At 36.0% G+C, this 25,336-nt stretch overlaps 1 protein-coding gene across 1 annotated transcript in view; it reads right to left on the bottom strand.

The window, feature by feature from the left end:
- Positions 1–24,555, bottom strand: part of LOC107741772 (focal adhesion kinase 1-like) — a 57,549-nt gene extending 32,994 nt beyond the window's left edge. The window contains exons 1-14 of the mRNA XM_016554554.1: positions 23,961–24,555; positions 16,000–16,226; positions 12,496–12,662; positions 7,491–7,578; positions 6,327–6,406; positions 5,838–5,900; positions 4,954–5,008; positions 3,283–3,423; positions 2,900–2,977; positions 2,714–2,812; positions 2,520–2,637; positions 2,336–2,375; positions 1,931–1,989; positions 1,232–1,249 (exon numbers count right to left, since the gene is read on the bottom strand). Of these exons, the coding sequence (XP_016410040.1) occupies positions 1,232–1,249; positions 1,931–1,989; positions 2,336–2,375; positions 2,520–2,637; positions 2,714–2,812; positions 2,900–2,977; positions 3,283–3,423; positions 4,954–5,008; positions 5,838–5,900; positions 6,327–6,406; positions 7,491–7,578; positions 12,496–12,662; positions 16,000–16,226; positions 23,961–24,042 (1,315 nt within the window). The 5' untranslated portion in view covers positions 24,043–24,555. The remainder of the gene's footprint in view (positions 1–1,231; positions 1,250–1,930; positions 1,990–2,335; positions 2,376–2,519; positions 2,638–2,713; positions 2,813–2,899; positions 2,978–3,282; positions 3,424–4,953; positions 5,009–5,837; positions 5,901–6,326; positions 6,407–7,490; positions 7,579–12,495; positions 12,663–15,999; positions 16,227–23,960) is intronic.
- Between the last annotated feature and the right edge of the window lie 781 nt (positions 24,556–25,336).

The following is a 25,336-nucleotide window of genomic DNA, read 5'->3' as shown; positions in this document are numbered from 1 at the left end:
CCTGCCTGAAGTGGGTCAGAAAAGGTAAAAAGAGTTGAGAGAAAATATGATGCGTGTCAGATCCGCGTCACGTTCAGCAGCGGCAGCTCTTAAAGAAATAACAGCCAAAATAACCTAATAACTAGCTGCTGTAATGTCTATTAATCAAAGGACAAAGGGGGAAAAAAAGAAGAAAAAATAACTTTTATAGTTTTAAGGATTCATCTATATTTTATTTAGAATTTAGTGTTTGATCATTTCAATTTCTGTATATTTCTGCTGAAGGGCACAGGTAAATATGCATTTATTATAATGGGTTTATGTGAAGATTGTTTTAAGTTCACTTAAATTAGAAGTTATTTTTTAAAGTCTAATAAATGTTCAAATTGATAGCTCTCAATTATACTGTAATGTTAAATGGCTAGTCAGTGGTTAAATATTGGGGGTGTTTGTGTGTACAGAATATATATATATATATATATATATATATATAATGTAATAATACAATTATTAAAATATTCTGATGTTTGATGATATTCAATATACATGTTGCTTTAAAATGGTAAAAATAACATCATAATCACAAAATATGTAGTAATATGTAAGTATAAAAATAGTTTAAATGTATTAAAATAACATTTTCAAAATATCTAATGCTATAAAAATTATTTTGGCAAAACAGCCAAAAGTTAAAAATGTAGAAATAAGTCAAATACAGTAAATCAAGGCATGTTTTCCAACTTGCTTTTCAATTTGAAAATATCAGTAAGACTTTTCAATTATTTTTATAAAAATAATGTACTGTAATATCGACCTTTAAATGTATTTTTATTACAACATTTTATAATAATAAAAAAAAATGCCATATGGAGACTTTTGTGAACATTTTTGAGTGATGGTGCAAATGAATAGTTAAATCAGTTTTGAACTGATTCAGACAAAAAACTTTAAAGCAATCTGAAATTTAAATTGATTATTTTTTTGATTTATCTTTTATCGTTTGAAGTTATTTTATCATAAAATTTATATTATCAAGTCACAAGATAAAAAGGGAATCTAAAACTAAAATGAGTACCTATAGGAAACTTAAATGCATTAGAATCATTAGGATATTCACATTGTTGCATTTTATCACCAAAAACAATCTCTGCTGAAAATCACAAGATGATTTGAGATCGTACAGTATATTGTGAATATTAAATATCTCGCCCCGCTCAACTCAGCAATAAGACATATTAAAACTGGACTTTACCATCCCCACCAATATCATCTGTGGATCCAATCAGCATGCAAAAGATTTAAAAGAGAGACAGAAAGAAAGAAAGAGAAAGCATTAGATTAATGTCTTCATCAAAATACATTACTGAGGAGAGGCAACAGAACAAAAGAGTATTTCATGGCTGTTACACAAAGCAATAAAACAAAGCCCCAAACCATTATTATCAACAGATAGATTTAAAAAAAAAATGCATTCTTATTCCGTAGGTTATACTAAAAACACATGCACCATCAAGGTGGGGACTTTCCAGTGACTTGCACTGTTACTACATTGAGCTAATGCTATTTTTTATACCCTAAACCTCAAAAAACCTTTTTGCATTTTAATTATTTTTTTAGTACTTTCATTAAGCCATTTTCCTTGTGGGGACCGTTGACCCTCTTAATTCAGGTGACTTCAGGTTTAACCATCCTTGTGGGGACATTCAGTCCCCATAATGCAAGCAAAACATGCCCCAGTAAACTACAGCAGGGTTTGAGAGTATTTTAGAATTACAATGTTGACCAGCATTTTAGAAACAAGACAAGAGACATTCATTTAGACTAGAACTGCTCTGAATTAAGAATTGAAAACATCAGAGGGTTACACAACCGGGTTGGAATTAGTTATGGATTAAGTTCATTATCAATGAAAATGTGAGGTCACATCTCAGTCCTCTTGGATGAGTCTTACCTGAAACGGAGATGGCTTTGGCCCGGACTCCTTGCAACCGTTTCTCATGGTTTGCTGATCTGTGTGACAGAGGTTGAAGAAGATGAATCGTGTACATTTTCAATCAAACTTAATCACAGCATGACCTTTTCCACACTGATCTGTGTTGAAGCCACTGAGCGGGTCTGTTCCATTAGCGTGTGAAGGGGGGGTGTGACATAACAGATGGGCACTACCACAGCCACGTTAATGGGAGCTGGGCTGCGGGTCACATTAGTTGAAGGTACACTGAGAGATTCCACATGTCTGAGCCAAAGAGGCCAAAGGAGCAAGAACAGGGCGAAAAAGACGAACTGAATCTATCCAATGAAAAACTATTGGGAAAAAAGTGGTATAGTACCTTAGGGTCTGAGTTTTGCAACTTACTTTGGAGTCTTTGGGATAGATGGAAGAGCTCTCTCTCCTTCTGTTGACAAACATTGAGAAATACAAATTTGATTTAAAAAAAAAAAACTACCAAACAATAAAACTGTGAAATGTTATTAACATTATTAAGATTAGGCTGTTGTCAAATTTAATATGATTCGTCTGAGCGCTTCTGTGTTCTCACCTTTCTGTACACGGACAATAAACGATGAAGAAGTTCTATTAACAAGTCTACAGTAACCATCAATGAGATCAGCCATGTTCTCTGCTGTGTTCAGTGTTGTAGTTTTTACCGTCAGAGGCTGGAAAATGAACAAGAACGTATAAAAACCACATATAAGACAAAATGATACACTGAAAACAGTGTGTGGAAATTACCTCAGGTGCTCCAGCTACATCTAACTGCAGCGTTCCCTTCCGATCTCGCTCCTCGAACTGAATACTCTGTACTTGTGTGAAGTTAGCGAGGTGTGTTGGCTACAAAGAAACAGATACAGACATTAGATTCACTGTCCAACTGTCTATCAGTCCAGTCCCTCACCCATCGAACCGCACAGTACTTACATTTGATCCTTTGTCCGTCAAATAACTGATGCCCTCCTCGGGTCCGATGGCCAACTCCACTGATATCACCCAGCTTGACTATCACACACAACAGCAGACACATTCAACTCAAACACTTTATGAAACACACCCAAACTGATAGATACAATGCAAATTGATGTCCTCTCACAATGATGAATGATTACTTATGAGTACTCGTTTGAAAGAAAAAAATGGCAAAACGATAGTTATGCATCTTTCAGCCAACAGAGGGCACTGCAGACCATTAAAGTAGTCTATCATCATAAAGACAAGAAATAGTAAATCAGGAGAGTTATTACATGTAAATGACTTGTGGCTTTATTTTAATGAATTTAATTAATTAACATCTAAACTCAACTCACCCCGAGAGCGCATTTAAAACACTCCTTATCAAATCTGTATATAGGTGAAAGGATCTCGAAGAACTTGAGGATACACTGCTCGTCGTTCAGATTGGCGAACTGTTTAAAAGTCTGCTGGATCAGTTTCCGCAGGGATTTAGCCTGCAAAGACAAAATACAGTGACTTGTAATTAAATTATAATATTAGTTATAAACCCTTAAAGGTGAAGTGTGTGAATTTTTTGAGATAAAACACTTTCTTCTAGCCGAGATTGGTGACAACTACATGCCATTCATAAGATGACTTTAGAAAGATTGTAAACACTGTGAAATGCTGCTTTGTTTCCTCAATACTGCTCAATCAATGGCACACGTCTGAGGAGGAACTACCTGTTTGGTCTTGCCTGGTGCAAAAATTACACACTTTACCTTTAGGCGTAGACAACAAGAACCCTAATGCAACAAACAAGGACATTTGAACCTTTTTAAAGGAAAAAGCATTTATAAATTAATTCTGTAAATCAATATTTATTCAGAGAGAAGGAATTGAGGCCCGTGAATCCTTTTGATGGCACAAGAATAAGACCGTAGCAAAGAAAAATCACTAAAGGTTTGAATAAAACTGTCTTTGCAGAAAAATGACGTGATTTTTTCTCAATAAGGGGTCTTAATCTAAATATAAAATGACAAACAGGTTTCTAATAGCTTTCAAACCAATCTTTAATGGTGTAAACAAGCCCTGTCAAATTATGTAAACATTAACAATAAGTATTCATTATTCAGAGATGATAATTAGCCAATTAGAATCAGGGTCCTCTCCTTGAGAGATCTAGAATATTTGTAAATCTAAAGATTCTCAAATTAAAAACCCACAAAACTGGTCGGTAATTCTCTCTTCCCTCTTGACATGGGCTTGGGTTTCCATGGCAACCAATGAAAAGGAGGTGATTTTGGGCTGCTTTGGGGGTAGAATGTAAAATATAGAAAGGAAGAGCAGAAGAGAGTGAAAGCCACAAAATATGCAGGAAATCTCCTTTAATAAAGAACAGGAAAATCCCTCGGGAACGCAAATACACAAAAACGCCATTTCCATTCTCAATCGCAATTCCCAAATGCGCACAGAATTAGAATGTACTAGAACAATTAATGATGCAACGAGCAGAAAATAATTAGCAGTTTATCACTGCAAAATTGCAAAGGTGAACTGCATGATATTTGGATGTTAAAATATTTTCTGTTTTTGTTTTTTAATATAAAAATAAATATCAACATACATTTATTTCTATTATTTTCTTTTAAAGGTGTAAAAATCATGGCAATTTGTCTGTATAGAAATATTCACAAATACCAAATTTTACAGAGAATAATGCCTTACAAATAGCTAAAATAACAGAAGACATTATGCCACAGCATACTGAAAGACTAAAAGGGACTAGTTAGGTCAGGTGGAAAAGGAAACAGGCTCTCTGGCAAACTGCATTTCATTAGAACGGTTCCCTTCAGTGGCTTCTTCAGAAAGAGAAGGAAAACAGAACTGGGCCAAAACATCTCAGGGGTGTGAGACCACAGAGGAAGCCAGGCAGGTAATAACATTGGTTTTGCCTGAACAATAGCATTTTCTCACATCCAATGCATCAAGACAACCACCGTTTTGAGGAAGTCATCACAGGAGCGTCAGAAATGTCTCATTACCTTCACTGAGTCTAATAAACTCTTTGGAAAGAATCTCCGCAGACCAACGTCCTTCCTGCAGGGAGAAAAAACAGCAAGAAACTGACTTCAGTCTTTAAAAGCAAACAAAACATAAGATTTTGGGGTAAAAGCGCAAGAAACGAGACATCAACTTGTTTGTTGCTGAGCCATTATTACAGATTATTGTCTCTTCCAGTGTAAAGCAACACTACAGTAATGGAGACCCTGCACCACTGCAGGAGATACACAAAGATCAATTATACTCTACTAAAAATAGAGGGCCATGCAACACGGACTAGTTATTCTGACCCATATACACACAATTTGAAAGAAAAAGAGAGGGAGAGAAATCCTCTAATGGTTCAAAGAACTACAGTACTCCTTTCAGTCTAGTATGAGCTTGGTTTGAAGTACACTAACAGCATTACATCGTAAGAAAACACTGCAGTAATATGCAGAAATAGGAACCAATTAGAATTTAATTTCTAACATAATGTCCAGGCACAATGCGAAAATGTTAATCCTTCTGTCATGATAGTTATTGAGAGAACATTTTTTTTTATGTGTTAAGCCAGGTTTCCCAATGGAAGTCAATGGAACTTGTATTTCTCACAACTGCAACATTATATCTCCTGATTGCTCTTAATTTTGACTTTACATTTCACAAATTTCAACTTTCTCACAAAACAATGTAAAGTTTATTTTTAACTTTCTTACAATTTTTTTTATTTTTATTCTAAGGTGAAAAACACCCAAACTAATTGCACTACAATCCCTCAAGTTAAATAAAAAGGATGCTGTCTGAAGAAATATTTTATAATTCATGTAAATATGGACACAATTTGAGAACTGGACACCAATGATCCAAACATAGCATTACTTACTCTAATAATTCATAATTTGATTTTTTATCCAGGGCGTTTCCACGCATGTCCCTGAAAAACCGCCTGTAAAGGAGAAGAGGAAAGTGATTTGTCTGAATTCAGTCTTTATCTGTTAAAAGTCATGGGAAAACACTTACATTTAATCATTTATACTACCATTGAAAAGTTTGGGTGGATAAGATTTTCTAATCTTTTTGAAAGAAATCTCTCACCAACACACAAATACTGAAACATTCTGAAAACTTGTTAAAATTTAAAATAATTTTATTTGTGTGATGGCTTGTCTAGTCTTTAGTGTCACTTGATCCTTCAGAAATCATTCTATTATGCTGATATGATGCTCATGAAACATTTCTTTTTTATTATCAATGTTGAAAACAGTTGTGCTACTTAATAATTTTGTAGAAACAGCAATATGTTTTTTCAAGATTCTTTGATGAATTACTGACCCCAAACCTTTGAACGGTGTATACTGTGTATCACACATACCTGATTTCAAGGCAGCCTAGATTAAGTGCTATGTCTTGATCAATTTGATCGGCAATCTCCATCATATAATCGCTTTTCACCTGGGCACAGAAGAGATGTATATTAGGCTAGGCAAGGAGAAAGGCACAACACAATACTGACCATACAGAGTGGATAATGACAGAATTTATCATTTCACTCCTCCTCTGGAACAGACCGATACTGCATGTCGAATTAATAAAACATTCATAATACAATAATACAGAGCTAATTTGCTAGTCATGAAAAAAAATAATGAAGTTTGATATAGTCCAATGTACTTTCCTCACAATCCATTTAAATCAAATTTTCTTGTTATTCGTATTCATTATTGTTGTCTTTTGTATGGATTACCACAAAAGGACCGGTTGGAATTGGTTTCCTTATCTTTCATGTGACGACGTCATAGAACAGAGACATGAACTTATCACAGGGACAGCCAGCTGTCGGTTAAGTGTTTTACAATGATGATTGTGAGCTTATGGTTTGATCTTTGTTACCTGGCAGGGATCAAACCAGTTACAGACCCTGAGCCTTGAACAGTGAACCACCTTTCCGTTTCTTTTGTTAATGCACTGTGTGGGTGAATCTCACAAAAAGGGTCATATTTCACCCCAAAATAATAATAATAACAACACAAAAATAAATGAAATACACAATATAAAATAAAAAATGTACACAATATTGCATGAAGAAAAAGAAACCTATGGTAGGACCATTATTTAATTTCATTTTTTTGCATTGTGACATTATTATGATGCTCATTTTTGCTGAAAATCTTTTTGCAATTAGGATCTGCAAAAATTAAAGCAATACAACAAAGACCATCATGACTTTACAATTTGCACTAAGAACTAAAAAGTGAACATGCTTAATTGTCATGGAAATAATATCAAACTGTAAAACATTGTGTTGGTGCTACTAGGTTTCATTGTCCAAATATAATAACAAGGTACAGTAAAACTAAGTATAATTTATAGCTTCTTTTGATTTTGGGGTGAAATACGCCCCAGGCGTGTTCTTGACAGGTTTCGTGCGATTCACCCGTGCAGAGTGTAGACAAAGGGGAGGAAGTGTCTATACAGGGAGATAGTAGCAAAAGGTTTGGCAGCAGTACACAGGCTGCCAGATTAAACTATCCATCACCTGATGATAAAAGTAGTTGAGTGTTGGCTGGTCCTCAGTAAACTGGTTTAAAAATCCTTTAGGCAAGTATCGAATCCGTAGCTCATATCTGCAGAGAGAAGAGAGAGGAGAATAAATGATCTAATAAAAGACACACTCCACACACTGTCAGCTCTACCTACAAAATAATCACTCAGGAATATCAATCACAGGTGATCATCAATGATTGGCAGCTGTCATACAGCCTGACCAATCACAACAGACGCTTTAGAAAATGAAGCCCTCGGGTTGAACACCTTCGCTGTGTGTTTTGAATCTTTAACAACAATGATGGTTCAGATTATGGCACTGTTTACTCATCTTCCCTTTCATATGTGACTGATTAGAGATGCCGGTGAGACAAGATCTTTTAAAGTCTGCCAGACAACACAATTATGGCAGTATTAGTGGCTGCTCTCAGCAGCTGTCTGTCTGGGAGGTAAAAATCACACCCCATTCTCTCACAGCTGGTTCACTGTCTGCTCTCAATTACGCTAAATTAGTTTTACACATCCCTCTACCTGAGCACAAGCCAGAATGCTGCGGCACCTGCCTCACACGTTCAAAACAATGTTCTCTAAATTGGCTAGGGATGATGTTCCTGGAACTTGCTGCCATCTGCCTCAAACATAATGCACAAAACATGAAGACAAACTGAGTTTCAGATAGTTTTAAAATGCATTGTGGAAACATTTTTAAACTTCAAACTGTTGTTTCCAACTAAAATACGGGTATTCTATCCGTAATATTGCTTTCTCGAAAAGCAGTCTTGTCTGAATCAGGAGAAATATATGCACAGATCAAACACTGTTGACAAGCAAAAACAGTACAAAGCAGTTCAAAACAAAATGTCTGTGGATTTTGATGTGAGAAAACAACAAAGGGTGGACTTTTTCACTAGAAAAAGTGAGAGTAGGTATTTTTTCACCAGCAGCGATGATTTAAAATGAAAACGAATTGATGAATTTGTTTCTTACAAACACGTAGTTTCTCGTTTCACAAAATGTTCTTTGATTGACTAGAATGGTCTTGTGGATTACTGTATTGTTTTTATCAGCAGTTTGAACTCTCATTCTGACGACACCCATTCACTACAGAGGATCCATTGGTGATTTAATGCTAAATTTCTCCAAATCTGTTCTGAAGTAACAAACTCATCTATATCTTCGATGACCTAAGGGTGAGGATCAACCCTCTACATTACGAGTAAATCACACGCATATGCGACTAATCTTCACTCTGGGCGACTAAATGATGTCTAATATTAGCCACTGGCTAATAAATTCTCAGATTTTACTCGCCAGTGTGTGAGTTGGATGCTAAGTATAAGTTTAGCACAGATATATTTTCACTCGCCGAACACACTGACTGAGCGCTTCAGAGTTTCACTCTCCGTCAAGCGATCTGTGATATTTCTCAGTTCATCTGAATGGATGTGCAACGCACCTGTGTTTGACATACCGTGAACTCTAGTGTAAAGGCGCACACCTTGTCTCACACACACGCAGAGAGAGAGAGAGCGCGAGAGAGTCTACATGCAGAATTGACGCGCTACATGTAAATGATATTCTTTGTTGTATTTTCCGGTTCATGTATGGTATATCAGTCTGGCGAGTAAACTTAAAAATTTACTAGCCAATGGCGATTCAATTGCCAAGGTGTCCGTAGAGGGTTGAGGATTTTAAGCAAGTTTTCATTTGTGGGTCAACTATTCCTTTCAGTTCTTTGTTCACTCTATAGCATTTGACTTGACAAAAATCTGAGTAGTGCAAAAATTTGCCTCAGCTTCAATATCCATACAATTGTAGAAATGCTGTCCCTCCATGATCAGGCCCATAAAAATATCACCAGTAAAACTGATGAACAAGCATTGCTCTACATATACTAGCACAAATTCCCACCAATACAAAGTAAAATTTTCAAAATAGAACCAGTTCAGATTTCTGGTTTAACTCAGTTTATCCCACTGTACTTTAGGCTGTGCTGAATAATAACATTATCCCATGTGGGAAACATGATCATAGACAATAAAAAACAAGAGGTCGCCTGCAGTTAAATCCTATGTGTTTCTTTTCTATTTCTGCAGAAACTGAAGAGGAGGAATTTAACCTGCTGATCTGCATTTGAAGAGGGTAAAATGTCTTGCTTTAAAGCAAATGCTGCATGTATTACGAGGGTTCTGTTTTTCATTATGAAGACATGCTGGAGGGCAAACAGACTCAAGCTCATCCTTTGAACTGCGGACTTTCCCGTAAATGCATAAAAAGCCCATTCATTCAGAACGAACAGTTGAAGAAAGAAGATGGGTGAAACAAGCCCCCGGCTGCGTGAATGGAATATAAACAATAGAGCAATTAAGTTCGCACTGCTTTATTTAGCTTCAGTAAGATAAAACTCACTACGATGAGCCACATTCATTCTAAAGCTCCGCCCACTGGGTCAACCACATCGTGATGCAGAATTATTCACCCCCACTGTATGAATTATACATAACATAAGCCATTATATCATCCTTTCATCCTCTAAAGATGAACAGCACATTCACTCCCATAATGCTTTACAACAGAACGATGTGTAGAGTCACCCCATAAAACAGGCATTACCCAGATATAACATGGCACGTACTGTATGAAAAAGTGCTATTGTGCTATTTCAGAGATGTGAGAGGTGTTTTGATTGTATTGCAGATAGAAACATCAAGCAGGAGGGGGAACGATGACAGAAATAAGTGGTGGCAATCTTTACTAAGCCCCTGTATGGCCACACAGACATGTCAGAATCTAAAGCATAGTTGCTTTCCTCTACAGAAAGCTCACAGTTCTGATTTATTTTATTTTTTAAATGCATATATGATGAGAACACATTCAAAGTAAACTAGACATTTAACTACACATTTTTCTAAGGCCAATGTCGATACTGATATATAAAATGTAAGGTGGCCAATATGTTGACATACAGCATTTACAATTCCAAGACTCCTGAAATTAAAAAATGTACACAACTTTTACTACTATTTTACTATTACTATTTTTGAAATTTTACTATTACTATTACTATTTATGAAATCATATTGAATTCATTATTTTCAAATACACTACCTTGCAAAAGTTTGGAGTCAGATCTTTTTGAAAGAAATTAATACATTTATTCAGCAAGGATGCATTAAATTCATCAAAAGTGACAGTGAAGAGATTTATAATGTTACAAAAGATTTCTATTTCTAAACTATCTATTCATCAAAGAATGCACCACAGTAATGCATCAAGGAAAAATGTATTACAGTTTCCACAAAAATATTAAGCAGCACAACTGTTTTCAACATTGATAGTAATAAGCAATGTTTCTTAACCCCTTAACTGTCACCCCCCATTTTTTAAAATAGGCATGAAAGTGCACTATCCAAACTTAAATTGTTGTAATGTATTAACACTTTGGAATACAGACCTAAGGTTGGTCTCTTTTTAAAGAAGAAAATCAGCAGATTACTGCAAAAGTGGATTTTTTTTTCAAAAAATTAAAGTATCAAAAAGTTATAGAAGTTTAAATGATGCATTAAATTCATCAAAAGTGACAGTGAAGAGATTTATAATGTTACAAAAGATTTCTATTTCTAAACTATCTATTCATCAAAGAATGCACCACAGTAATGCATCAAGGAAAAATGTATTACAGTTTCCACAAAAATATTAAGCAGCACAACTGTTTTCAACATTGATAGTAATAAGCAATGTTTCTTAACCCCTTAACTGTCACCCCCCATTTTTTAAAATAGGCATGAAAGTGCACTATCCAAACTTAAATTGTTGTAATTTATGAACACTTTGGAATACAGACCTAAGGTTGGTCTCTTTTTAAAGAAAAAAAATTAGCAGATTATTGCAAAAGTGGAATCTTTTAAAAAAATTGAAGTATAAAAAAGTTATAGAAGTTTACATTTACTGTAAATAAAATGCACTATATTAATTTTATTTTATTTATTATAAATATTTTACATAACAGGTTTTACTCTAAACTTGGTATAAAATTAAAGCCTTATGTCTAAATAAGTTATGTTCCAAATTTGAAGTTGATATGAAAAAAACTGAGGTTCCGGTGACATTTTATTTAGGGCGTTATACCACAAACAGCCATACAAACTCCATAAAAAAATTTTTAATGCATTTTTCTGTCACAAATGTCTAGATTTCTCTGTCAATATTACGTCTATCTCAAAATAACCACCAAATATGGAATCCCGAGACTCAGACCTTTCCAATGATATGTTTGTCAAGATTATAAAAAGGTTTGATTCTAAAAGACCGTAATGCATTTTGTAATATGACACTTGACACTGCTCACTAAGGGGGAGAAGACCGCCAAAAGATTTTAAAGTACCATTTCTATGGTAACGCAATGTCCGATTTCAAAATGGTTTTCACAGGATGAATCTTGGGCTTCTAATCTTTCAAATGATATATACTTTATGATGATTACTAAAAGGTTTGATAGAGAAAAAGGACAACAACAAAAAAGAGTGCCAGGCGTCCCATAGGTGGGACGGTGACAGCTAATTAAAGCACTAAATCAGCATATTAGATTAATTTCTAAAGGATCATGCAACATTGAAAACTGGAGTAATGGATGCTGAAAATTCAACTTTGGACAGGAATAAATTACATTTTAAATATATGAAATAATTTAAAAAATAAAAAATTTAATAATTTTAAATATATTATAATACTATTTCACAATAGTATGGTTTTTACTGCAATGATCAAATAAATGCAGCCTTGTTGAACATAAGTGATTTCCTTCAAATGTTTTTAAAAAATGTTATGAAAGTATAGGTTTTCCGAACAATCTCCTTGTTTGCTATTGGCTGAAAAACAGAAACCAACTTTGTGCTATTTATTTATTAACTGATAAATAAACAGTTAATAAATAAATCAACTATTAACCATAACAATGGTTTTATGCTTATGATATGAGCACTAAAACAGTGACTCACCTCCAGTCGTCCTGGGGGTGGCTGTGCTCGTACCTCTCCCTCACGTGAGACACACCCATGTCGGGGTGGAGCCAATGAACTTCACCTGTTCTCAGGTGGCTCAGGCGCAGACCAAAGCACGACACACACCTCACCTTATGGATGTCCACGATCTTCTGTATAATGCCCTGAAAACACATACACAAGCATTTAATGACAGCATAGCACTCTATAAAGTTCATAAAATATATAAAGCAGGACACATCTAAATGAGTAAATGTCAGAGAATATTCTGAAAAAAATAGGCTCAAAGCCAGAAGAGTTTCAGTTTAATCTTTCTTTGATTAATGTGTCATGTTATGGGTCAGTAAGTTCTGTGGTTCAAATCAATGTAAGACAGCGATGGTGAGAGAGGAGATGGATGAGGCCAAGAGAGAGCAAGAGTCTGCTGAGGCATAATATATGATGTCTAACAGGATGGAAAAACTGTTATTTAATTTATTATGCAAATTGCAAAATGCATGAGCCATCAGGCAAGAACTGATAAGCCACATTAGTGTGTGATGAATAATACGTCATGGCCGTTATCTTTTCTATCTCCTTACAGACATCATAGACTACTAATATAACATGTCTAAAAAATAAATAACATTTAAAAAAAAAAAAAGAGAAAACCTGGCTTAATCATAGGGCTTTATCACACTAAAACCACCTGCATTAATTTCATCTTAGACGTCAATTCAATCTGTTTCATTTATTGAAGTACTGTGAGTTAATGTGACGTTTCTGTGGCAGTGGTCTGTTTAGTTTGGGCCAGGTTTGGATGAGGTTCAGACCTGATAAGACTGATAAGCATCAGACGTAAACCTGCATAAAACAGCAGAGAACTGGGACAATGGCAGCCACGTGAAGGATGAAAGCGGGACAATGCGCTTTGAAGTCGTACGGCTACTTGGCTTCAAAAACCAACCTCATTAAATAATTTAGAGTAGCATAGCATGCCATTGTCTGAAGGGGTTTTACCATGAGTGTTCTAGGCCACTGCAAGCTGCATTCTAAATAATGCTGAAAAGCCTGGAGCTCAGAGGAAATATCCTCTTTAGTCCTGCACAGGAATGTTTGTGGTGTAACTCAGACTAATGTTGTACTAAAGTGGAGTCATAAAAACGGAATTTACAGTATAAGGCGGAATGTCACGGAATTTGTCAAATTTTGGATGGATAAATCAAAAGTAGGTCAGTACACTTAAATCAAAATGCGAGATGGACTAGTGTCTGTGAATATTAAGCCACAAAAATAGTATGTCAATATGAATCCTACATGTTCTGCGAGTGTGTATGAATGGCGCAGACGCGCGGTTTCTTTACCACACACATACATGACGCTCGTGATGTTTCCAGCCAATATGAATACATGAACACATAAACAATGTCTATAACTGCTCTGAGAGTCACTTCATGAGCATTTTACAGTTTCTTTTGAGAAAACTATTGTCCTGTCATCATGTCATATACAAACAGAAACTTAAAGGTCTTCACAGCAACCCGTCAAAATAAAAGTCCGGTTTAACTTGAAGAAACTGTGACAGAAATATATTACCTAATGTAATGATAGTATTACTACTAAATAAAATTATTATTAAATTATTATTTTAAAGGAATATTTACCAGAAAAAATATTTACCAGAATTTATTTAGCAGAAAATGTAAATACATAACACCGTATTTCTGAAAAAATAATTAAATTAAATAATAATAAATAATTTTTTTAAAAATAAAATTCATTAACCCTTTCGCACGTGAGTTTAAAATATTTTTTTAGGCGACCATTATTTTAGAACGTATCGCCTTATTGTTTCCATGTAGACTTGTGCCGGTATTCGGTAATGCGATATATCACGGTAATGAATATGCACGATATTGTTATCGTGGGCACTTCTAAATGAATAATGTGAATAATTATATATTACAAATTATTCAGAATTTTGAATGCATTTTAAGAATACTTTTCCCATCAACTGGTCAAAATGCACAACTCGGCTGTATGCTGCTTGAAAGACGCGTGCGCACTCTGATGTAAACAAGCGCGGACGAGAAGCACATGGCGGAACATGTGAGAGACGCTCTGGATGAAAGCGCACTTTCACTCTCTGACAGCAGATGGCGCTAAACTGCAGAAATAATAATAATAATAATAATAATAATAATAATAATAATTCATTTTCATGTCATATACAAACAGAAACTTAAAGGTCTTCACAGCAACCCGTCAAAATAAAAGTCCGGTTTAACTTGAAGAAACTGTGACAGAAATATATTACCTAATGTAATGATAGTATTACTACTAAATAAAATTATTATTAAATTATTATTTTAAAGGAATATTTACCAGAAAAAATATTTACCAGAATTTATTTAGCAGAAAATGTAAATACATAACACCGTATTTCTGAAAAAATAATTAAATTAAATAATAATAAATAATTTTTTTAAAAATAAAATTCATTAACCCTTTCGCACGTGAGTTTAAAATATTTTTTTAGGCGACCATTATTTTAGAACGTATCGCCTTATTGTTTCCATGGCGACGCGTCATGCTTGTCATGTGACACAACGCAGCCACAATAGATCTGTATGACACATGGATCGCTTTTATTTCGTTTTTCCTGTTTTATTCAATATATTCACAAACATGCTCACTATATTATGAAATATCTGATATTCCGATTCTGAAATATGTGCAAGTAAAATGTATTTGGTAGTTTAAACACTTTTATAATGAACGTGTTAGTTGATCTACAGCGTGTGATGGGCGCCGCCATGTTAGTTCGCGCTGAATCCGAGCTGTGGGATTTACAACACGCAATTCATCCTTTTCTCCCGAAACACGTTAAAGTCTCCGGTAAACTGGGAGAAGAATAGAGTAAACGTTATTGTTACCTACACTAAGTGTATATGATATCAATAAAACATGTCGTCAGATTATATTTGTAATGATCATTATTGCCGTTTCCATAGACATCAGCGTGTATTTTACAAACTATAAATGTATGGTTTTGCTAGTACTTATGTGTATTTAAATGTCTGAAACCTAAAATAAGCATTATATGGTTGAAAACACTGAATATTTGTGATATATTAGCCAATGCTCATATGATGATGTCTGTTTGCTTTTAATAATGAATGAAAAAAATCTAGTTAGCAATATGACTGTGCAATAAGTCTATTGTTAGTTTGTTATTAATTAAGGTTTTTGAAAGATAATAATTATAAAAAAGCTCTCAAAAAGAATTCTGCATGCATATTAAAACATTATAATAGAAAATATTAATACCTGCCATATAAACACAGCAAGTAAAAAATAAATAAATAAATAAATCTGATATCAGCCTCAATATTTGCCAAAAATACATAAGAACAATGACAATGCATTTCTCTTCTCTTCTCTGCAATCGATATGATCCGATATAGTATTCTATATCCTGGAGAACATTAGGAGTGTGACCCAGCTGATCTGCAGACTCACCCTGACATCGGTTGAGTCCCCGTGTCGGATGTTGCTGGCCCAGGTGCAGGGTTCACTACTGCTCTCGAAGTAGTGGAAGACTCGGAGTACGCGCTCCAGAGTCCCAGCTGACCGCTCCATCCCTGCGCTGAAGCGAGGCTTGACCCCCTGGTTCAGGGCATGGGTCAGGTTGGGGTCCAGGTAAGCCGCTGCCATGGCTTTGGTGGGTGCTAACTGTCTGTCATATTCTGAAGAGAACATAAAAGGTCACTGCAGAGGCCTTAAAGAAGTACAATCAACAATTACTAAGCCTGTAAAAAATATATGCATTGTTTGTGCTACAAATACAATCCGAAGGATTATGGGAAAGCTATTGTAAATGGATGAACTATCAGCTCTGCAATGCCTTTAGTCTGTTTGGTCTTATAATAATAATACTAATCAGATCACTGCATAATGGAATATTCTTGTTCAGAATAAAAAGAAAAACCCATTTATCAGAGCACAAACATTCACAAAACACACTGACAAGACAATGAAAGCTCTCAGTCAAGTCAGTTTAGAGGCGTCACCTGAACACAATGAATGGCAGCAAAGCAATCCCAAGACTTTGGATCGACACTGATAAAGAAGACTGTCCGATCAGCTTGATATTCAACTGTCAGAGCAAAATTTACAGCAGGATGCTGTAGACGCTAGCAGGAGGTTGGACTCCTGGGAGGAAATAAAGGAAAAGGTCCAGACACCAACACTTCAGACAGACAGATGTCTCCTGCAAGCATGCCAGACAAGTGGCCTTGGGGACTATGATAGTGTCAGATATTCTGGCAGAAGAGCTTCAAGTACAACAATCCATGATGGCGAACTATAGCATTCCAGAGCTGCAAGGTCAACACAACAATGGCTGACTGTTTCATGTCAGCTAAATCAGCCCGAAACGTTCCCACGATGTGTCTACAGCTCTGGTTAAATGATGAACAGCTAATCGTAAAGGTGACGATAAGCCTACATGGTCATCATAATAAAATAAACCAAGAACGAAGCAGATGAGTGGTCAGTTGCACTGGGCATTGATCATTATTGACCAATCAGAATTAAGAACTCAAAAGAGAAAATTGGAATAAACAGTAATGTAATAAATATTTGCCATTACAATCACTCAAATAAATGTACATCTATAAATGACACCAAAAAGTAAAATGACAAACAAAATTAGGGTCACATACACAAACAGGAAATGAAATCAGCGTGAAACAACCGGTAAGCATATAGGACACATTTAATTAAGTTTTAGTTAGTTTCAGTTCATTTTGAGCCCCTCTCCTACCTTTTCTGAAGAAGGGCCAGCAGGTACACGCCAGCGTGGATCTCAATAGTTCAGGGCTTAAATGGCCCTCTAAAAACACAAACAATGAGCCTGTGAAGCAACTTAAGTCCAAAGCACACATGCACTCTGGTGGGTCCGAAGGACGTCAACAAAACGTAAACTCCATGTTGTCACTACTGTCAGTCTTTTGGTTCACATTTCAGATATAAATGCCCTCTCACACATATTCAAACAGACAATTCATTTAAGTAGCTTCCTCTGTGTGACATCATATCCTGCTTATCATAATGTGTCCAGCAGACTGGCCCATGCTTCATGTAACCAGAGATCCAGTTCCTGTCCGCTTGTCCTGAGGAGACCAGGAGAATACACAATGCGTCCTCACAAGACGGTCATGAGTCAAAGACCTGGATTCAACGGCCCTGAAATCACAACACTTGGGTTAAACCAGCTGATAGACCGCAAGCACTCGCACTGGACTACATACACACACAAGCGGCTGAACTCGCCCACAAGTAAACACACGTGGTTAAATGGGACCTTGGCCAGGAGGAGGAGTTCACACACACACATATCTGACTGAAAACACTGGAGCTTAGCATTTAAATACAATCAAATTCTAGCATACAGCAACTGAATGATGGATTTCTACTATATTCTGATATAAATAAAACTCAAAATTCTTAATACTACAATTATCCACACAAAATACACAACAAATACACATCTCATATTTACGATGTCTATGCATACATTATAAGATAGCCAGGTTATGCCTTCAAGATCATTTTTATTTTAAGCAGAGAAAAAATATGGCTTAAAATGCTAAAATACTGAAAATCAAGTTGTATTCAAACTAGTATCATATTTTCATTTTGTGAACTCAACTGTTGTTTTACTGAAGAACAAGCAGCTCTTGAATCACAGAATCCTGTACTGATCACAGAATCACCAAATTGATTTCAGTTAGTCACTATGAAAAATTGCCTTTTTTTATATATTGCAGTGTTTAATATACTGTAAATGATTTATCTGTGCACACCATTAATTTTTGAAATTTCATGTGCCCTGGTAATCTTTAATTAAAACAACTTCCCCTCCTTCATGCGACATATCTTGCTCTTCTCCGGTGACATATACACTGGCGCAAGGGCGGTAAAACCTGTCACTCACATGAGATTGCAGCAATAGCAAGCGACAATGATCCAACGATCCAATCAATTCCTGATAGACCTAATTACATCCCATCCTACATTTTTTCTCATTTAAGAAGCCATTTCACTTGTACGTCACAATAGTGAAGACAAGACCATTGCAACTTCCGTTTCATGCCCTCCTGGGAAAACTAGGTTGCTGTTGGTTAGTGAGGCCAGCAGGGGGTGCTCACCCTGTGGTCTGTTTGGGTCCTAACGCCCCAGTATAGTGACGGGGACACTATACTGTCAAAAAGCACCGTCTTTCGGATAAGACGCTCCACTGAATTGGATCTATCTCTCTCTCCTCTCCACCTGTAGCTGGTGTGTGGTGAGCACACTGGTGCCGTTGTCCTGTGGCTGCCGTCGCACCATCCAAGTGGATGCAGCACACTGGTGGTGGTTGAGGAGAGACCCCCCCCCACATGATTGTAAAGCGCTTTGGGTGTACAACAATACACAATAAAGCGCTATATAAATGCATCATTCATTCATATACAAGAGGAAATATCTTAGTCTGCATAAGGCTTTTAATATTGTCTTGGACAATGGGGGGTTTCGTAAGCCAGCTGCACACTCAGCTCAGATCTTTTGCTTGATCCTAAACATTATGAATCCTGACACTAAATATGGCTTGCACAGTAACACCTGAGAGTATTATATTTAGCTGTGCTATTTCCATAGAGGAAATGGGTCCAGTGACATTACAATGAATGAAATAAAATTAAAAAAATGACTGAATGATCTTTCATTCACTGTGCATAAAATGATTCACATGAATGTCCTTGACTGAACCAGAGGCAAGAGAGAGAAGCTTTGTTTCTGTACTCATTACCTTTGGTAGGATTTTCCAAAATCTCTGCCAAAGTGTGAATGGTTATAATGTGTACCCCACAAATCCTTAGTTTCCTTTTATTGAACTGATGTATAGAGGCTCAAAAGATCATTGCTGAGACGGAACACAGGTACTCTGATCACAACATAACAATCTATGTTATAAGCTGAATCCAAAGCAAAGCAAAAAAAAACAAAAACATAATGAACAAGATAAAACAAGAAAAAAGCCCCACCCAAAAAAAAAGAAAAAAAGAAAAACACACACAAAACCAGAAACAAACTGAAACAAAACAAAAGCAAAAAACAAACCAAACAAAACAAAAGCAAACGTTCTTGCCAAATCAAAGCAAAAGCAAAATAAAACAAAAGACAAATCAAAGCAAAGAAAACAAAACGCACACAAAACAAGAACACAAACATTCTAAAAACTATTCTTAAAAACCATCGTTCAGATGAAAGTGATAACACTGCTTAGACATATCAGTGTCGTACTCATTTTATCTGGCAGCACATGTGCTGCCTTCACCTTATCTTTCGCCCAGCAGTCAATAGTCTTTTCAAAGAGCTCACTCTCCACCAGGGAGACTGGACACCACACATAAAGCTCCTGTATCTGAGCCCAAGAAATGTAAGCTGAGACATCTGATAGTGAGAGTGGTCTCTCTCAATGTCTCTTTCTCACTTAACGTCTCTTTCTTTGCCTCCTCCACAGCTATAGGTTAAACGGAGAAGATGAGTGGAGGGGTTCTTTTTACAGGGTAATTCTGCACAGACACATTCAGTCTCTCACAAGAAGACACCAACAGCCCCAAGCAGGCATACGGATTCTTTGCAGCAAATGTATAGGCCTCAGAGAGAGTAAAAACTGGATGCTTCTGTGCCTCTGGAACAGTTTATTCTGATTCCACACTCAATTTCTCTACAGACAGGTGCTGAAAAGAATAAAAAAAAGAAAAGGAGAGTCTGACATTTCTTTGGCCTATTAGATCGAAAACCTTGGACAAGACTTTTGCTTTGTCATTGCTCTCCGTGTCCTCATTTCTTTGTTCTTGGCTTACAGAGAATGTCAGTTTTCCAATCTTTTTATGCATATATGGTAGGGCAGGACAATAATTCAATATCAATATGTATCGCGATATAATTTTTTTCAATAACGGTGATATGATTTTTAAACACATTTCCGATATTTCGATATACATTACCAGTTTCCCATACATTGACTTATTTGTGCCGTTTGACTTCGTTGAATAAACATGAGCACTGCACGTTTCAAAATCATAACACGGCGCGGGTGTTTTATATAAATGTATCTCTGAAGGGAACCGACTGTCTTCAGAAAAGTTTCGATGGCATTTTCATTTGATCTGATAAAGTAGCATTCATGAGCGGAGCTGCTTTGATTACAGCCATTACTGGAGAAACTGCTAGTTTTATCATTCTAAAAGCGCCTCCTGCTGGCAGAGAATGAGTTTTCATTTTAAATAAGCCCGTCTCCAGCAACATTTCCAGTTTTTGTTGTTGTTCAATTTTTTTGTTTTCTGCAGCGACTCGGAGCACTTTTCATACCCTTTTTTCTGGCTGAAGCACATTTGTTTCACTCTATAAGAATAATCAGCCTACACTACCAGTCAAAAGTTTTTGAACAGTAATATTTTTAATGTTTTTTTTGTTTGTTTTTTTAAGAATTCACTTCTGCTCACCAAGGCTGCATTTATTTGATCCAAAGTACAGCAAAAACAGTAAAATGTTGAAATATTTTTACTATTTAAAATTGCTTTCTATTTGAATAGATTTTATAATGTAATTTATTCCTGTGATCATACATAGGTAAATTTTCAGCATCATTACTCCAGTCTTCAGTGTCACATGATCCTTCAGAAATCATTCTAATATGCTGATTTGCTGATTATCAGTATTTAAAACAGTTGAGTACATTTTTTTTTTTTCAGGATTCTTTGATTAATAGAAAGATCAGCATTTCTGAAATAAAAAGCTTTTGTAACATTATTCACTATTCCATTCAGTATAATTTTTATTATTTTTTTTGGGAAAGAAATTATAGAAGTTAATACTTTTATTTAGCAAGGATGCTTAAAATTGATCAAAAGTGATGATAAAGGCATTTATAATGTTACAAAAGATTTCCATTTCAGATAAATAGTGTTCATATCGATATCGGAATTATATCGTATCGACCGAAATTAAGAAATATATTGTGATATCAATTTTGGCCATATCGTCCAGCCCTAATATATGGCTACTGTATCTGTCATTCTCCCTCCAGACACACTGTTAATTCTCATCTTTTAATGGCTATAAAACCATTAAAAGGTTTACGGAAACGAAGCAGTCTGATTGTGGTGGAGACAAGCAAGCCATGCAGGAAATCTGATTTCATCTATTTGGCCTGGATGGTTAGAGAAGAAATAAAAGGATGCTCACATGGGGTAGGAATGAGTTTATAACACACACTGTGATTATGATAACACAGTAAAATGACTATTTTTATTCTAAAAAAAAAAAAAAAAAAAAAAAAAAAAAAAAAAAAAAAAAAAAAAAAAAAAAAAAAAAAAAAAAAAAAAAAAAAAAAAAAAAAAAAAAAAAAAAAAAAAAAAAAAAAAAAAAAGGCACTGTAAATTGGAATCACTGTGTGAAATAGGGTGAAACTGCCAAGGCAAAAATGTGAGAAAAGCACCGAAAGTAGCTTGTCCAGCAATCTCAGATGAGTCTGTATAGGAAAGCTAATATCAGAATCCCTAATAGCATTTTTAAATGATCAACATTTATCTGATAAAATAAAATTGAAAAAAATTAAGATAAAATAAAATACTGCATCAGTATCATTCATCATCCCCTCAATGAAATTCACAGATAAGTCTTACTGACAATAATTATCAGTATATTTTGTATTCAGTATGTGCCAAGCTACACACACACTCAGCTGAGCACCGATGGGAATTCACCCCTCAGTAATGAAGCTACACTCCACCTACATGACTGCTCTTGCACTGATGTCAGCGGACAGATAATCAGGCTGACAGCCGCTCTCTGATTGTTCATTAAACTCAGCCTAATGAGCTGAAGCTCTTTTAGACAGAGAGTTGAATTCTAAGCCCTATATTACAGAAGAGATCCTTTGGTGGGGATGTTTTTCATTGAAACCATCCATATTAAAAATAATTAATAATTGAATGAAATTTGAAAGTCAATTTGAATAACTTTGGCCAGAATTGCACACAGGAAGAAGGATAAACATAAGCACACAGACCACTAATCCACAGTCTTTGGTGAGTGAATAAAACATGACTCAAATCAGACATCTTATTTTTATTATCTGTGTGTTGTTGTTGTCTCTGTGTACTGGAAGCTTGTGACACTATAACAAATTCCTTGTATGTGCAAACATACTTGGCAATAAAGCTCTTTCTGATTCTGATTTAAATCTAAGACTATTAAAGAAAAAATCTGCTGCGACTTGTATTCTTTTTTTTTTGTCCATAACTCAATGCATGCGATATGTAGGCAACATACAAAATCAGGAATAAAATCATTATGTAGACATGCAGTGTAACGGATTGGTACTGTACACTCCCATTCAAAAGTTTGGGGTAAGTCAAATAATTTTTTTTTAATTAATATATTTATTCAGCAAGGATGAATTAAATTGATCAAAACTGAAAGAAAAGACATGTATAATGTTAGAAAATAATTTATTTAAAATAAATGCTGTTCTTTTGAACTTTCTATTCATCAAAAAATGTACCATGGTTTCCACAAAAATATTACACAGCACAACTTTAATAATAACAATCAAAAATGTTTCTGGAGCACCAAATCAGCCTATTAGAATGATTTCTGAAGGATCATGTGACACCAAAGACTGCAGTAATGTCTGCTGACAATTCAGTTTAGCCATCAAAGGAATAAATTACATTTTATAATATATTAATATAGAAAAAATGTCAATGGTAATACTTCACAATATTACTGTTTTTACTACATTTTTGATCATCTAAATGCAGCCCTCGTGAGCATATAAGAAATATATATTTTATAATTATAAATAAATAAACAAATATTTTAAAAATCTCACTGACCCCAAAAATTTTAAACGGTAGTATAATCCATATGGTATATTAATATTTTCTATATGGTGGTATGATACAGCACAGTGATTAAAATATAAATTAATAGTCAGGTCAAATGGGACCTGACCAGTAGAATGCTTCACCAAACATGAGAGATGTTTATGAAAGAGACTGACTGGGGGGGCTAAAAAAAACTTCTGATAGAAAGACCTGAGGTACTGATGCAATATTGTGAAGAACGTAGCATTATAACGCCACAGCCCTAGTAATATAGATAATGTGCTAGCAGTCATCTTCCGAGATATTAAACTAACACTCGATTCAAAACCACCATAAAGGAAACTAGACACTGTACCGGAAACTAGAGACGAAAACCACTGAGAAGTCATATCAGAGCTCCTATCGGAGCACCTTTCATTTCTCCTAAACCACCTTTAAATCAATACACCACATCCTGTAAGACCGAGAGAGTGTGAAACAGTATCGTGGAGGTTTTCTGGAAGCGGGTTGCTTCAGTGCTGTATCTGGGTGACATACTTGGCAGAGGGGGAGGGTAGGAGTAGACGCAGGCTCCTCGTGCCCAGCACAGAGGGAAGGGACTGCAGCCGCTGCTCTCCATCCGCTGGCCTCCGCTTTCGTCTCTCTCCCAGGCCCAGCGGCTCTCCGACTCTCTGGCACAGTCATAGGGAGCAGGGGGTGACCCCGGCCCACCGCAACGCACTGTGACCAGGCCACCTGGGATGGCCCTCAGAGGTCTGGGACGAGGCGTGGTGTGAGGTTGCAGGAAGGTGACTGGTCAGCTGACCGAAGCTCTAATCCAGGAGTGTGAAAACATGAAGGTTACGGGAATGAGGATGGCAGATAGATATGCGAAAACGCAAGGCGTGCCGGTCTCGTTTCCCTCAGAAGCGGCTTTTGAAAACCACCAGCAAGAGCAGTGGAAAAAGATCCAGAAGTGACAGGGAAATCCCACAGCTGTCCGAAGTAATCCAAAGAATGGATGCAGCAGGCGAAGCTGAAACAAAAGCAGAAATGTCGACAAGAATAATCTTCACATATGCTAAAACGCTTCCTTTTAGCTGCCTTTCTGAAGTTCATCCAGATTAAGAGAGACGCTGCGGTGACGGCCTGTGTAATTTTCACAATCCGGCAGAGTGTGTCAGGAGAGAAAGTGTGCATACGAAGGAGGGATGTGAAAGAGAGAAAGAATCAGGCCAACTGAAATAAGAGGAGGGGCCTCTTTAAATATGCTAATAAGTTCTGTGAATCCAACTGCTATTGGCTGACCAGCTCGTGTTTACAAAACACAGACCACAGAGCCAAAAGAAGTGGCCGATCAGGTTTTTCTGGGTGTGTTTGACCAGAATCATTCAGCTGGGCGGTCCGGATTCTGTTTACATTCTCGGGATTGTGTTTCATATTTAAATACAAAGCATTATCATTTCTAAAAACCCCTAATCACCTTATGAATGATGGTAGAAAGAGGATATCTGTGGACAGCTGTGGGCTGCTCGTGGAGATTCATGTGGAGAGGGACTGAAGGAATGTCCGTCAGCTACCTGACAAAGGCTCAAGGAAGGAAGTCGGTTTCTTGTTTTTGACAACAGCCCATACTTGCAGAGATGCACATAAATAAATGATGAAACATCACTGCAAATGAAGCAACAGTTTATTTAGCAAATGAGTGCAGCCTTTGCGATTTGTATAACCTGCATACTTCTTTATGCTGATGAACATGAAGAAATCCATGATCTATAAGGTACTTTGGCAATGCACTGAAAAAATATTTCAGCATTTTTGTGTAATCCCAAACATGCCATTCCATCTTAATAACTACAGTTAAGTCCTTGTTCTGTCTGGTTTACTACATTTATGGGAAATTACATTAGATATTTACTATAATTCTGTCTGTA

This window comes from Sinocyclocheilus rhinocerous, unplaced genomic scaffold (assembly GCF_001515625.1).
Source record: "Sinocyclocheilus rhinocerous isolate Xijiao unplaced genomic scaffold, SAMN03320098_v1.1 scaffold616, whole genome shotgun sequence".
In the NCBI taxonomy this organism is placed as follows: Eukaryota; Metazoa; Chordata; class Actinopteri; order Cypriniformes; family Cyprinidae; genus Sinocyclocheilus; species Sinocyclocheilus rhinocerous.
Note: the sequence above shows the minus strand (reverse complement) of the source record. Positions and strands in the feature narration are given on the sequence as shown.